Source organism: Carassius auratus, chromosome 28 (genome assembly GCF_003368295.1).
Source record: "Carassius auratus strain Wakin chromosome 28, ASM336829v1, whole genome shotgun sequence".
NCBI classification, from domain to species: domain Eukaryota; kingdom Metazoa; phylum Chordata; class Actinopteri; order Cypriniformes; family Cyprinidae; genus Carassius; species Carassius auratus.
Window position 1 is genome coordinate 10,141,067 of NC_039270.1, and position 16,739 is coordinate 10,157,805.

The 16,739-nt window shown below is 36.7% G+C and overlaps 1 protein-coding gene across 1 annotated transcript; it reads left to right on the top strand.

Moving 5' to 3' along the window:
* The first annotated feature begins 7,295 nt into the window (after nucleotides 1–7,295).
* On the top strand, nucleotides 7,296–15,426 carry LOC113046765 (legumain). The gene is made up of 13 exons (XM_026207722.1): nucleotides 7,296–7,312; nucleotides 7,461–7,552; nucleotides 7,712–7,809; nucleotides 8,021–8,102; nucleotides 8,180–8,256; nucleotides 8,376–8,451; nucleotides 8,755–8,817; nucleotides 12,772–12,838; nucleotides 12,912–13,030; nucleotides 13,111–13,200; nucleotides 13,340–13,543; nucleotides 14,310–14,548; nucleotides 14,667–15,426. Exons 2-13 carry the CDS (start codon nucleotides 7,478–7,480, stop codon nucleotides 14,704–14,706), a joined length of 1,230 nt encoding a protein of 409 aa, XP_026063507.1. The 5' UTR covers nucleotides 7,296–7,312; nucleotides 7,461–7,477; the 3' UTR covers nucleotides 14,707–15,426.
* The last annotated feature ends 1,313 nt before the right edge of the window (nucleotides 15,427–16,739 follow it).

Below are 16,739 nucleotides of genomic sequence, written 5' to 3' on the forward strand. Positions count from 1 at the left end.
CCTCCCCCAAAGGGACATCCTTGATGCGCTTGTCATGCTGAGCTTTGCGTTTACCTGCTTCGATCTGCAACGATTCACGGGCCCCCTCGAAAGACTTCTGGGACCCTTCCCAACAGAAAATCCACAGGGAGACTTGGCTCTAGGCCAAACATCAAGAAGTGCAATGATACGCCTGTAGACTGGTGTGGGGTGGTATTATAACATAATAACATCTGAGGCAAGCAAGAGACCCAGTCACACTTCCTTGAAATAGGCAAGGTGCGCAAGAGGTTATGAAGAGTCCTATTAAACCTCTCGCACTGACCATTACCAGCGGGGTGATTTGGAGTGGTTTGAGATTTTTCAACTTGATAAAGGCTACAGAGCTGACGTATAAGAGCTGACTCGAAGTTCCAACCCTGATCGGAATGAATCCAAGCTGGCACCCCAAACCTAAAGTACCAGCACCTGCGCTACAGTTTCTGCCCGCTGATTTCTTGTGGGCATGGCTAGAGTGTATTTACTAAATACAACGGTCAGGACTAGGACATTTTCATGTCCCGAATGAACTGGTTCCAACACCGTAAAATCAATGGCCACCATTTCATTGGGTCTTGCAGCCAACACATGACCCATAAACTCCCGCGCTAATGGCTGAGTATCTTTAGCTACCGGTTAGTGCTCACCACCGACACCATTCCACCACTGCTGATAACATACCTGGCCAGTAGCATCTTTGGCGTAACAGTTCCGTTGTGCGCTCAACGCCCTGATGCCCATGTTGCTGATGGAGACGGGTGAGGACCTCGGCCCTCAAAGCGGCTGTTAAAACCGGTGGCCTGGCACTCATGCAATACTTGCGACAAGAAACAAGGGGCTTCAGACACCTCAGGCAAATCAAAGAGGGCAGGGCCATGCTGTCCGAAGAGCCCCTGATAACACTGGCTTAGGACATTCATCCCCAAAACACCCGGTGCTTGGTCACGTAACCCATCAGGGGGATCTCGAACAACAAGAACCCCACACCCCAAGACCAATCACCCACATAACACGATATCCAACTCCATATACCTGATATAAGGAATTGGGAGGCCATTGGCCGCTCGAAGCTGCAGCCATTGACAAGACTGCAACTTCTCTCTACCCCATGGCTCAAAGTGCTACAGGAAACAGCTTTCTGTAATGGTAGACACCATAGACCCGTATCTATTAGACATGACACTGAAACACCTCCAATTGAAACAATGAGATAAGGGCATGATGACATTACAGTCCCTGACAAAAGTCTTGTCGCTTGTGTACAAATTGACCTGAAGTGCCACTGAAATATATTTCTAATCAAGATTGTTCTACAAGAAATGGCTCATTTTAATCCCAACAGCTTTTGTAATAATATTTCAGTGCAAAACAAAACTGTCAAAAAGTATTCTAATATTCACAGCTTGGTAAAGCCCATTGAGTCAATTTTTGCAAAGACATAAGTGTTGTCGCCTTGTCATATGAGCTTCCCCTTTGACTAATAGTGAATCAATTAGGTCTCCGGTGTGTATAAAAACAACCCCAGTACAGTAGACCTTCACATCAACTGCAACTAGGCCTCTGCAAACATGCCTAAGATTCACCCTGAGACTAAAGTTTTGATTATCAAGAGGCTGAAGACCACATCCACTGCTGATGTGGCAAACACCTTCAATGTGTCTCAGCATCAAGTACAGACGATAAAAAAAACATTTGAAGACACTGGAGATGTTTTTGACAAGCCCAGGTCAGGCAGAACACGCAAGACAACTGCTCGAGAGGACCGTTTGTTGGCTTGAAAATCCAAGGCCAGCCCATTTTCCACTGCAGCAGAGCTCCACAAGACCTGGTCGCCTGGAGTCCCTGTGTCAACCAGAAAGGTTTGTCGGATTCTGTCTCGGAATGGCCTCCATGGTCGAATCAGTGCCCAGAAGCCAGCACTAAACAAAAGACAATTGAAAAAACGTGGCATTTGCCAAGGCCCACAGCCTGCTAAAAGGATGGACGCTGGAAAAGTAGCAGAATGTGGATTTTTCAGACGAATCTTCTGTTGAATTACACCACAGTCGCTGCAAATATTGCAGGAGATCTACTGGAGCCCGCATGGATCCAAGATTCACCAAGAAAACAGTGAAGTTTGTTGGCGGCAAAATCATGGCCTGGGGTTACGTCCAGTATGGGGGTGTGCAAGAGATCTGCACGGTGGAAGGCAACATCAACAGTCTAATATACCAAGAAATCTCAGCTACCTCTTATATTTCCAACCATAAAAGAGGCCTAATTCTGCAGCAGGATGGTGCTCCATCGCATACTTCAATCTCCACATCAAAGCTCCTCAAGGCGAAGAAGATCAAGATGCTCCAGGATTGGCCAGCCCAGTCACCAGACATGAACCTCATTGAGCATATGTGGGGTAGGATGAAAGTGGAAGCATGGAAGACGAAACCAAAGAATATTTATGAACTCTGGGAGGCATGCAAGACTGCTTACTTTGCTATTCCTGATGACTTCATCAATAAATTGTATGAATCCTTGCCAAACCGCATGGATGCAGTCATTCAAGCTCATGGAAGTCATACAAGATCTTATATTTGGATCTCACAGCAGTACTACTTAATTTGCTGAAATATTTTTGTATTTGCAGTAAATTTGCTCAATTTCTCTATAGGCGACAAAACTTTTGTCTTACCAAAATTGGACCTTTCTGTCTTGATTAAATGATAAATCTTTTTTCAGTGAAACTAATTTATTTCAGTGCATTAAACATCATTTGGGAGGGTTTTAGCTTTTCATATAAGCTATTTCTAACACCAATTGATGAATTACAAGTCAGGTTAACAGCAGGTGTTTCTACAAAATAGATAAGCGACAAGACTTTTGTCAGGGACTGTAGACGAGATCTTGACACAGGACACTTAATTCTGAGCCGATAAATTCCCCACCCGAGCCATGACTCGGTCATGTGGCTCGGGGGGAATTAGTTTCCCGATGGACCAGAAGGAGGGGGCTGGCTATTCTGCACTACCGATGAGCCTAATGCAGTGGAAGGCTGAGTGTGATGGGAAACCCGCGTCCCGTCACATTCCCTGGCAAAATGGCCAGGTCTCTGACACCTCTAGATGGTCGACCAAAAAGAATCCCTGATCGGCTGGGGTAAGGTATCGAGCATGCATACAGGCTTTGGCCTCTTCTATCCACTAATCGACACCTATGCCTGACTTACCACTGAGAGAAAAAAGAAGGAGAGCCGCAAAACCAATATCGGGGAGAAGAACTGATTATCCCCTCTCCAGCCCGCACAGCGCTGCCGTCTCGCCCCTCTGACCTTTTTTTTTTTTTTTTTTTTTAATCACTGAATACTAGAACCTGCCAAAAACCCTGCCGGCAAATAATTTTCTATCCCTCAACAATTCAAAGACAGAGGTTATTGTGTTTAACTCCTCAAATGTCTCCAAAATTGATACATCTATTCTAGATGACCTGGCAGTTCACCAAACAAAGTGTGCAAAAAATCTTGGTGTCTTGTTGGACTGTCAACTCACTCTAGACAAACACATCTCCTCAGTGGTTGCGTCTAGCTTTTTCCAGCTCCGTCAGTTATCAAAAATCAAACACGCATTGCCTGTTAGCTCGCTTGAGACAGTAGTCCACGCCTTTATTGTTTCACGGCTGGACTACTGTAATTCTTTATATAGCGGCATTTCAAAAATACAATTAGATAGGCTTCAATTAGTCCAAAATGCTGCTGCGAAATTTCTAAAAAATGGTCGTAAATATGACCACTCCACCCCGCTACTCCGAGCCCTTCACTGGTTACCGATTCAGTATCGCGTAAATTTTAAAATAATTTTATTCGTCTACAAATGTGTGCACGATCTGGCCCCAAGCTATCTATCTGAACTCATCTCCCCTTACAACCCTACTCGAGAGCTCCGCTCTGGAAATCAAAAGCTGCTCAAGATCCCCTCATCCAATAAAATATTGTTAATTAATAAAATATTAACAAAATATTGTTTAATAAAATAATAATAAAATATTGTTTATTCATTTCTAATAAACAACAACCTTTTCACGTGTTGTTTTGTTTCATTCCCTTTCTACTTCTCACATGTGATTTTGTGACAAAACGCGTTTTGAGTACTATATAGAGTCATTGAGTGAAAGAGTTGTTGTCACATTGTATGGTATGTGATTCCCTTTTGCGTACCATTTACGTTGTGTCATGTATACACCACATTGACTTCAAGACAAGTCATACAGTCTGAACACCACAGCAATCTGCCGATATTTTAAGTCATTTAGTGTGAATTTGTTTTAAGTAGCTTTAAATGTTAAACTTTTAACAGCCAATTTCCTCAAATACATCCACCTGTGAAATCTTGATCATATTCATTCATTATATTCATGTTCACAATCATTATAATGCAGCCAAAGATAATTTACAGGGAACATAAATAATTACTTTACCTTCCGAGTCTTTCTTTCATTTGTCATGTGACAGACAGTGAACGGATCATTCATGAATAACCCATCACTCTCTCATATGTATTTTCCCATTCAGAACCCATATAAAGATTAACTATGTGGGTACCACGTTTCGCCCATGTAGACCGCCTATATGGGTCTGGTTGTGTTTGCCTTTGTCTGATCCATATAGCTGGTCAGTAGGCTGGTTTTAGGCTGGTCTAAGATGAACAGGTTGGGAGACCAGCTAAAACCAGCTACTTCCAGCTTAAACCAGCTAAGACCAGTCAACCAGCTTAGACTGTTTTAAGCATTTTTTTTGTTTTTGTTTTTTTGTTGTTGTTTTGGTTTTTTTAACAGTATCGTCTGTGTTCTGCATTAGAAATTCAGTCATACAGGTTAAACATGACATGGAATGAAGAAATGATGTTTGGGTGAACTATCCCTTTATGGAATGAGGAAAACCTTTAGCCTCAACCATTTAAGGGTGTGTTTGGCTATTAGTTAATGTTTCATATTTTCTTTCAACATTATTTGTCCTTCAGAATTTTCTCTTCTGTTATCAATTATTAGCTATATACAAATTGACCCATATTTGGTTTTTGATTAATGATAACAGGTTTAATATACAGTACAATTTGCACATGAAGCCACATTGAGTTCTCTATTTCTCTGGAATTGTACCATATAGGGTCTTGTTCATTTAGTTTACAAGAGGTTTTAAAGAATTAGAATCTAAAATTATATTAGGAATACCTTTAATACTTCTTGAGTTACAGGCATGCAAACTTAAATCCAAAAAAAATTAATAAAAATGTGCTTTTTCTCATTTTTGAACTGCCACCATTGACAAGTAACAAAGCAATGATTCTAACAAAAAATAGATCTAACTCTAGAAAATATTGGATATTAGTAAATATTCATCCAATGAATCACAATTTTTAGCCAAGGAAGTTTTTATGAACTGGCTGATTTTACATGGCAGTATTCAAAAGTACTATTAAATGGTTTTTATTTGTAATAATACATTTATCCAGGAGAAACCTTGATTATTATGTTTCCACTATCCTTCTGTATGATTAGTTGAGAGGAATGTAAATCCTCCTATGTAAATAATTTAAATAAAGTAGTTATGATAATGTTACTTGTGCTGGTCAAAGGAACAAAATAACTGTAGTAGTTAGCATGTAAAAGTTTCAGCATCAGGCTGATACACACTTGCAGTACTACAGTACTTCCTGTTCCAGGAAAGTTGAGAATGCAGTCTGGCAAGTATGCACTGATGCAAATGAACAGGAACTCCAGTATAAGAAAGGTTCAGTCATACCTCAACTCCCCCATACGGGATTAACTGCATAATATTCACGATGATGCATAAAATAAAATGAAACAAAACCTTCCTTAATGGGTTGCTGAGCCCATTTACTTGCCAATGAGTAATTCATTTAATTTCTTCACACTGTATAGGCAGATAATATTGAATAGATGTATAGGCATATAGAAGTCAGGAAATTGTTAAATAAAGTTAATTATTTTTGTTTGTGCGCAATAAGTATTCTTGTGGCTGCATAAAAATAAGAATAAACCACTCGAGTCACATGGACTATTTTAACAATGTTTTTAAATTTACTAACTTTCTGTGCTTTGATTGTACGTTACGTTGGTGTCTATGGGGGAGTCTGAAAGCTCTTAGACCTCATCAAACTATCTTAATCTGTGTTTTGAAAATAAACTGAAGTCATTTGATGGCCAGCTTAGTTTCAGCACTACATGCAAGTGAAATTCATAAGATACAGCATAAACTGTAACAAGCCAAACCGGTCTAAACTGCTTAAGAGAAAAAAAGAGCTTAATGTGATTTCCATGAAACACCTTTCTGGTTGTGTGCACTAGATGTGATGGCTCCTCTAAAGCCTCTAAATTAACATATTTAATTCCAGCTATTTAAAGTCCCCATGAAATTTGAAGTTATTTGGCTTTTAGTATGAATATATTAGCCTTAAGATTATAAACTAGCATGCTCTAAATCATCAAATTGCTGTCAAAAACCCTGCAAAATGACTAAATGTAAATGTAAGTTGAAACCCTCCTTCTATTCACTATGTCATTCACCCAAGATTTTTCAAATGAATTCTTGAGTCATTTGGGCCCAGTTTAGTGTCCTTTCTCAACAAATGTCTCTTAACTGGTTCCATTCCCGCTTTTCTAAAAGTGGCTACTATTATGCCTCTAGTCAAGAAGCCTTCACTTGATTCATCTATTTTTAAAAACATCCATCCAATTTCTGTTTTACCTAGTATTTCTAAGGTTTTGGGAAAAAAAATGTGTTTGACCACCTTCAGTCCTTTCTCAATGCCAATAGACTGAGAATTAAAAATCTGGCTTTAAGGCTGCCCATAGCACCGAATTGGTTCTCCTGAGCGTGTTAAATTATATTTAACTAGCTACTGACTCCGGTGGTCCTGTGGTCCTTATCCTTTTAGATTTATCTGCAGCATTTAATGTGGTTAACCACACTACACCAAGCAATACATTAGAGTCATGAATGGGGCTAACAGACACAGTTCTCAAGTGGTTTCAGTTATCTATTAGACAGAAAGTTTATGATTAAGCTAGGTGATTTGTTGCCACCTTCTCTGTTTTCCTTGAATGCATTCTGAACTGGTGCAGTATGTTTACTTCACTTTTGGATCAACATTCCTATTGAACAATTGAACATTCCCAGGTTGGGGTTGGAGTAAGGTCTATGATTGGTTGATTTTAGTCACCTTGTGTGTAGTCTGCAGTATATAAACAATGATGTTTGAAATGATAAGTGCAGCTGGCAACGAAAGTCTGACTGTCCATCCAGGTACTCATGTAACCTTGTAAACAAAAGCACAGTTTATACATGGCTGTTACTATATTTTTATTAAATATTATATGTATTTATAATGTATTTATAATGAATATTACAATTGATACATAACATTAACACACTTTTTTTCTAACTGAATTAGACTTTGCTTTGCTTAAGATGGCGGCAGCAAATGGAAAACATTGGGTTATGCTTGTAGCTGGTTCAATGACATGGAAAAATTACAGGCACCAGGTTTGTGGCTTATATTTATTATTTGGACTTGCAGTGCATTCATTTATTTTGTGAGTATGCGTTTACTCTGGGCTGTTAACGTTGGGTTGCTAGCACAATGTCCTACCAGTTGAGTTTTAATCATTTGCAGTTTGTAAAAAAATGATACGTCCATTTTAGGCTGATGTGTGTCACGCATATCAGATAGTACATCACAATGGGATTCCTGATGATCAGATTGTTTTGATGATGTATGATGACATCGCTTATAATGAGAAGTAAGGCTTCCTGCAGACTTTGAAAGTCATGTTGCTCATTGCTAATGTACATTTTTAGCGATTTAATATTCACATAGATCTTTCCTGTCATGCTGTTCCTTCAAAATCATGCATTATTAATATTATATCCAATGTGTTATGATGCGTATGATGGGACATAAGTGTTTTGCCATACAAAATATCCCATATAATGTTTTATCTTACTTTACAGAAACCCTTATCCTGGAATAATTATCAATAAACCAAAAGGATTGAATGTGTATCCAGGCGTTCCAAAAGATTACACTGGAAAAGTAATTTTCTTTTTGGCAAACACAATTAATCTTTTCATCCTATACCTGCAGTAAACACAACACTGACTGTCTTACAGGATGTAACACCTGGAAACTTCCTGGCTGCTCTCAAAGGAGACAGAAAATCTGTGAAAAAAAAAAAAATCATTACAAGGTTTGTCTTACTAGTCAATTACAGTTCTGATACAAATACGGATGAAGACGGAAGATAATGATGTTTAATTTTAAATTATAATAAAATATATAAAGGTTATCTTTTTTTGTGTCTCACAGTGGAGGAAATGACACAATATTCATCTACCTGGCAGATCATGGTGGTTCAGGCACATTTACTTTTCCAAACAGCACTGTAAGTTTGGTTCTCTCTATGGTTAAAAATATATACATGTATAATGATTTTGAGCCAGTAAACCTCAATACACTGTATACATCTGTAGTCATAAAATAATGTGTGGAGCTATAATTCTTTATGACAATTCAAAGCAAGAATTGGAATCATTCATATATTGTAAACAAGTAACTTTACAGTATTTTTATGATTGGCTTGCAAATTTACTAAGTCCAAAGTGTAGATAAGTACTTAAAACTTAAAACATTGTACAGTATTTAACAGCTTATATTATGGTGATCTATTTCAATCCTTTTCCTGCAGCTTCATGCCCACGATCTCATTGAAACGATCAAGAAAATGGCAAGAAATAACCAGTTCTCAAAGGTAAATACAAACCTTTGTATACACCAATTAAAAAATAGTCAATTTATTGCATGGGCTCTTTCCGCAGAACACCAGTGGTGGAAAAAGAACTCAAGTACTATTGTAGTCTAATTTGTAATTGGTTGCCTAATTAGGGGTTCAAGGGCATAGTGCTAAAACCCTATTGTACTTTTTTGAATTTTTATTATTATTATATTTCTCTGCTAAAATTGATCATAAAGAAGAAACCGTAAGCTGAAACTTGGCCAGATGGTAGAGCTCCCTGAGGGGAGATTCTGGCAAAGACTCATCCCAATCGGCCTATGAGGTGTGCTACAGCAATCGTAAAGGTGAAACTGCTCATATCTACTAGACCGTTTGTTTACTGGACTCAAGTTTCTTATATCATTGAAATCCGATACACAAATTTTCCACCATTTTGGATTTTGTGAACTTTTGCAAACTAGTCCTAGGTTTTTCGCCCGATCGGAACTAAACCCCTGTAGAAATATTCTCTGGACAGTGAGTATCAATAATTATCAAACAAAGTTGCATTTTTGAATCGTGGTCGCAAAGGGGTGCCAAAAAGTTTTAAGGGGCGGGGCCACTTTACTAAAATGGCAACTCCTGAATGGAATGAGGTATCTTCACCAAACTTGGTAGACATGTGTAAGAACTCAATCTTTGGTCAAAAAAAAAAAAAAACAACTGTTGAGTTTGGCCACTTTATGGTGCTATAAGGTGGTAAAAACTGCTAAAACTATGCAACCGTTGGTCCAATCAACTTGAAAAATGGTCCAAAGTGGACCAAGAGTCTATGAGGATGTTTGAATAACTCAAAAAAACATTGCTCAAAAAAGTTTAAGCATCCATTAAACAAGGCTAACGGATGTCGATCACAGCGAAACTTGGTGGGCATGTTCGACTCATGCCCTAAAGGACTGTACAAATTGTTTTATTTTTTATTTAGAGCCACAGCATTACATACAATAAAGTATGTCATTGGGTTTTAACATGTTAGTCCAATATGTTTCAACAATATTGGCAATTCTTCAAAACGTAATTATATTGTACATACTTTACAGAGAATGAAAACAAATATACCTAGTAGTAAGAGAAAAAATAGAAAATAATAATAATAATAATGAAAATAATAAAATAAATAAAAATAAAGAAATATGATCACTGGAGTATTAAAGGCATTATAGGGGCCCACCTCTTTAAGAAAACTTACGACTTTCTGAAGTCGTAATGCAAATGTGTTATGGGGCAGCTGTGGCTTATTGGTTAGAGAGCCAAACTAGTTACAACAAGGTCACTGGTTCGAGTCTCTGTGCTGGCAGGAGTTGTAGGTGTCAGGGAGTGAATGAACAGTGCTCTCTTCCACCCTCAATACTCATGCCTGAAGTGCCCTTGAACAAGGCACTGAACCCCCAGTTGCTCCCCGGGCGCTGGATAAATAAAATGATATATAAAGTGCAAAATAACTATAAAGGTATCACTTTACAATAAGACCTCATTAGTTAACCATGGTTAATGCATTAACATTCAAGGCAAGGCAAGGCAAGTTTATTTATATAGCACATTTCGTACACAATGGTAATTCAAAAAGAAAGTAAAAAAAAAAAAGTCATGGAAAAAAATAATCACAAAAATAAAAAGCAATTAAAGAACTCGAAAATGATTTAAAAATGTACTTAAAATTAATTTAAGACAGTTAAAAAATAGAAAATGATTTTACATAAAATACAGTGCAATACATAAAATATAGTGTAATCAGTTCGGACATCGCATAGTGCTCATTCAATAAATGCACAGCTAAATAATGAGCAATAGCTACATTTACTATAGACGTTATTAATCTTTGTTTAAAAATACAGGTCTTAGTTCATGTTAGCTCATTAAATAACACAGTTGCAACTTTCAACTTTAACAATGTGTTATTAAATATTGGAATACCTAAGATTAATGACTGTTCAGAATAATTTTTTCATTGGCAGTTTATGTTAACCAATGAAGCCATAATGTAAAGAAAAAAAATGAATGTTTGAAGATAAATAGCCTATTAAGTCTAAATATTTCAGTAGTTTGCTCTGTAATAAACACCATAGGGAAAACACAAATCTGAATGGCTATTTAAGATTATTTTTATGTTTCCAGGGTAAGTGCTGCATTTAGCACCATCTGCTGTCAGAGAGTGAATGTGCTTTCATTCAGCGCGTCTCTCACGTGTTCCTCCATGTGCTTCTCATACGTGCTTGTTTCCATCAGAGTGCATGCACTCTTTCAAGCAGCATACAAGGTCAAGGTCAAGGTATCTTTATCTTTATAACAGCGCAGCATACAGCGCTGTTGTGCATTTTAAGCAGATGATGAGAATACTATTCTTAAAATGCATTCCAAATTCTGAATAATTTGTAATGTATATTTATTCACGGTATTTAGAAGTTCCCACAATAACAATATTGTGCATATTAATCACCGCAATATATTGCATTACAGAATACCGGTCCAGTGTGGTTACTAACATGCTGGCCAAATTTCTCCAGCACTTACTTGTCTGAGCAGGATGGATTCCATTTTGCAATTATCTGTGGGGTTCGGAACAATCTGGTAATTGTCTTCCATTTGAATTCCCTCCAGACATTAGAATTGGTTACAAGATGTACCTCTCCACAAGCTTCCTCCCAAGTTTCAAGAGGAACGGTTTCATTAATTTCAGCTTCCCATTTTTTCCTTGATCTAATATATTATTTGATTACTTAGTCAAAAATATTAAGATATCCGTTAGAAATTATTTTTATTTCTTTAAAATAAACTTCTATTGGGGAGGGTTTTTTAATCATTTCTAGGACCCTATGAGTTGTAAGGAAATGTCTCACTTGTAAATATCTAAAATTCAGACCTTGGGAGTGTGAATCCATTTCTTATTTGTTCGAATGATTTAAGTGTGTCATCATGAAATAATTGGTGCAGATAATCAAGTCCATATTGAGACCACTTTTCAAAGCCTACGTCTGTACGAGATGGTGCAAAGTCATTAAGATGCATAAATAATGCTAGCTGCAGATGAGATTTTCTTAGACAGCCCCAATGATCTTTGTGTAGTTATCGAAATTTTTAAAGTAACTTTGGTCCATTCGCCCATGGAAGAGTTTTTTAATGATACACTGGAAAAGGGTAGTTTTCAATACTGATCCACCGGTTTGTGTGTCTTCTCTCATCCATGAAACCAGGGGCCTCAATTGAGCTGCACAGAAGTAAAACCTAAAGTTTTAAACATTTTGTTTTAAGTGATTGTATTATCTTAAACCTTATTCTTGGCCGTTTTCCTTGCCAAACAAATTTAGAAATTATTTTATTAAGTTAATCAAAGAGATTTTGGCAAATCTATGGGTAACATCTGAAACAAATAGAGTAATCTTGGCAGGAAATTCATACAGATAAATTCAACACGGCCAATCGGAGAAAGAGGGACAGCAGTCCAACGATTTAAATCTTCACTAATATTTCTAATTATTTTTTTTTATAGTTTGTATCATATAAATGGGCCAAAGAGGAGGGAATAAAGATGCCTAAGTATTTAAACCCATTCTTGGGCCATTTGAACCAATTAATTTGACCATTATTGATAATTATTTATTTTATATATAAGAAATGTTGGCCATTTGTTGAAATGTTTAATAGACAATGCAATCCCTCATTAATTTCCAGCTGTGGCATGCGCAATGTTCTCTTTTTGCAAAATAATAAAGCAAGCTAAAAAAAAATCATAGTAATGAGAGATGCTTATGTGGAGTAAAAGGCATTAAAATGTATTACAAAGTATTTGTAATAAATTTAAGTACTACTGAAAGTTCAAATTTGTAAATTGAAAGATGCAAAATAATATATTTTTTCCCTTCCAAATTAGCTTTTAAGGTTTTATTACACCTCTAAATACCTCTCCAATGCTTTTTTTTTTTTTTTTTGCAGATGGTGATATATATGGAATCCTGTCATTCCGGATCAATGTTCACCAAACTTCCCAACAATGTTCATGGTAAGAAGGGTAATTCTGTTAAACTATAATGAAATTATGTATTTTGTATATACATACACACTGTGTTTTCTAGTGTATGCTGTGACTGCAGCGAGAGCAGATGAGAGCAGTTATGCCTGTTATTTTGACAATGAGAGGAAAACATTTCTCTCTGATGAATTCTCAGCTCTTTGGATGTACTACATGGAAACGGTTTGTCGAAGTGTGATTTGAATCAAATATAGAATTATGTTAACAAATAAGACTATAAATTACAAATATTTGTTTCTCAGAATGACCTTAATAAGAAAACATTCCGGGATCAGTTTAGTTATCTTCAGAAAAAGATGGAGAAGTCTCACTCCTGTCGTTTTGGGGACATGGTAAAAATACTTTACAAAACATAATTTAATAAAACACTAAATTAAATTCTCGTAATTGTCACCAATACAAGGTTTAATGGGATTACATCAGTATTGTATTTTGTAGTTTCTAGTGTTATTAATTTTGACTTTTCTTTAGACAATGGGTGGACACTGGATTAGTGAGCTTGTGAATAACACCCCTCAAAGTCTTCGGGCCAAGAACAGGGATGAGGGGTTTGAGTTAACTCATTTGACCTCTAACCATGAAGTGCCATTCAAAATCTTGGAGCACCGAATTAAAACAGAAACTGATGCAGGCAGTAGACAACGTCTGAGAAGAAAACTTGAAGCTCTTCATCAGGTTTGATGTCTATATAATACAGTACATCATATGTAACTGTTACGAACTCATTTAGCTTAATATAAAGATGGGTTCGCAACATAAGAAAGCCCAGGAGTCAGAATTAAAAACAAAATGTAAACAGATTTATTTTCAGATTCGAAAACAGGTTTATACAACGATCAGCTTGACTTCAGTCAGTGATGACAAAACCAAAAAAAAACTAAAGTTTTGGAAGGTCACCTACAAGATTTTCTGCAGTCGCAAAAATATTAAACCAATAGACAGTTTCAATGGCAACAACATAAACAAACATTAGGCCCAAACTTTACTTCCGGTACACCTCTGTAAAGAATCAATAATAACAGAGTCCCTGTAGAGTTGAGATTATATCTGATAACAAACAAAATAATTAACAAGGAAGTTACATTAGCTAGCAAGTTAAATCTATGTCTAGACAGTATTATATTTTGGGCCACCAGTAGAAAAAAGAACCATTACTTAGCTACATTTAAATGCGACAAAGTTACACTACTGAAAAATAATGTAAAACTTATAACATTTGTCAGCCAATCAGAATGAAGCATTCCACAGCCCCATGGTACAACAAACTATAAATGTCATGTTTAATGTACATTTCTGCCATGATAGAGTTTAAAAATACAGTTATGACATCAAATCGTGCAGCTTGAATATCCTATAATGTTAAATTAAATGATGTGTTGGGATCAATATTATTTATTTATCAGAATGTGTTTGTGTTCATACATGTATCATTATCTTCCAGGCTAAAGCTAAGATTGAAAGAAAAGTTGAAGCTATCAGTCAGCACTTTGATTTTAAACATGATGATTTGGAAGAAGATCCTTCTAAGGTGGATTTACATGCACTCAAAAAAGTAGCTGAGCATTTCAGGGCTACCTGTTTTGATTGGGACGACGACGAGAGTTTCACACTTTTCCATATCGCCTCGTCACAAATGCATGTATTTGCTCGTCTTTGTGCACATGAAGTTGAAGCAGAGAGGTGTGTCCATCAAAACACTATTCAGCATCATTTTGTTTATTGATATAATTTAACTGCATTAACTTCAATTTTATCTTAAATGTCTTCTTAAATCACTAAATATGTTTTTCTGTAATAGGATCATAGAGGTCATAACAGCAGTCTCCAGGAAAAGCTGAATGAAACTACAGGAAGGATATTAACAACATGCTTAAGAGCTTATGAAATTCAGATCAATCTCATCCTTGCCTGTGAAACTATTGAAATTTTCTCATAGATAATAACTTTGGTTAAAAGTAGAAAGTGCAATCTGACATTTGTGTCAAAATTTAGTTATTCACATATTCTTATTCAGTGACGTATTTTTCTTCATGCTTTACATTTTGGGACTTGTTTTAGAAAACAAAAAGCTTCAAACCACAAAGTCGAATGAAATGCAAAAACTATACGATACAAGTGTCACGATCATTAGATGGAGTGCCCATGAACTTCAGTAGAGGGCACTCCACTCAGGACCATTCCACCCATCAACCACCAGATGTCACCATATCATCACTTGGACACTAGCACCTTTCATACTGTTGAACCACACACGAACTACATTCCCCACGAGTTACTGCATCACAATCACCTTGCCACACCTACACCTCATTTACAGACACATAAAAGCAGCATACTGACTCTCACTCAATGCGAAGTCGTGTTTAGCCTGTCTGACATTTCTGAGTGTTTTGCCTAGTGTTTGTCCTTCCCATGTATTATCTTGGATTGTTTAAACTGACTCTGATTCTCTGCTGCCTGCCCTGATCTCTACTTGTTACCGTTTATGATTCTGGATATCCCTAACATACCTGATACTGTTCCTGATGTCTGGCTGTATGACCATTCTCTTAATAAAATTTCTGCACATGGATCTGAACGCCTCTGACTCCTCGTAACAACAAGAAGCTCAACAGGGCAAGACATTAAGCTTTCACATGTACTTGTCCGGGGGTAAAAAGGTTTTTTTTTTCTGATGCAAATGTATTCTAATGCAATAGTCTCATCAGTGCTCTATCAGGTATTACTTTTAATCAGCATATTTGTGATATTTGCCTTAAATTGATTGCTGTTACACTTTTTAACTTTATGAAGGACAATATTTTCCTAACCTGATTAAATGTACCTGTCACCATTTACGTCAAATTCTTAAATTTGATCAATACATTAGGTTAGAATACTAAGACACTATATGATTTTATATCATTGATTTTATTTTCCAAATGGTGACAGGGGACAACCCTGACGCGTCCCTCGTTCTAATGTAAAATATTCAGAGCGGATATAATTTGTTTGAACACAAGCTTGTGGTGATGTATATAATAATCTCACCCAATTTATAAATTTATCTCCAAAGCCAATTTTTTTTATACTGTGAATAAATATCCCCACTCTACCCTGTCAAAAACCTTCTCAGCATCTAATGATATTACAAGCTCAGGTAAATCTGTTGTTTGGGCCGAATAAATTATGTTTAATAGAGTACTAATCTTATAAAATAAATGGCGTCCTTTAATAAAGCCATTCTGTTCTTCCGAAATAATACTAGGCAAAACCTTTTCCAAACGAAGAGCAATAGTCTTAGCCAATACCTTTACATCAACATTTAGTAAGGAAAGAGGTCTATAAGAGCCACAGAGGTTAGGGTCCTTATCAGGCTTTAAGAGAAGAGATATTGATGCTTGAGTAAGTGTGGGAGGTAGTAAACCGTTTTCCAAAGATTCATTATACATCTGCAAAAATAAAGGGGCCAATTTATCACTGAATTTCTTAAAAAACTTTGACTGCATTGCTTTGATAGAAAGCAGTAATTCTTCCAGGGAAAGAGGAGCATCCAATTCCTTCACAAGATCGCAAATCAATAGTAGGATTTTCAAGGTTATCCAGAAACTGATTCATCTTAGTGGTATTTGTCAGAAATTCTGATTTGTACAGAGCAGAATAGAATAACTTAAACGACGCACTAATTTCCTTAGGATCTGTGACAAGTATACCAGAAGAATTCTTAATTTGGGGTATGAGACGCGAGGTGGATTGGAGTTTTAACTGGTGTGCCAATAACCGATTAGCTTTATCACCGTGTTCATAAAAAGTACCACGAGTTAGTAATAACATTTGCTCTGCCTTTTAGATTAAATTAGATCGAACTCTGTCTGGATATCAAGACACTTCT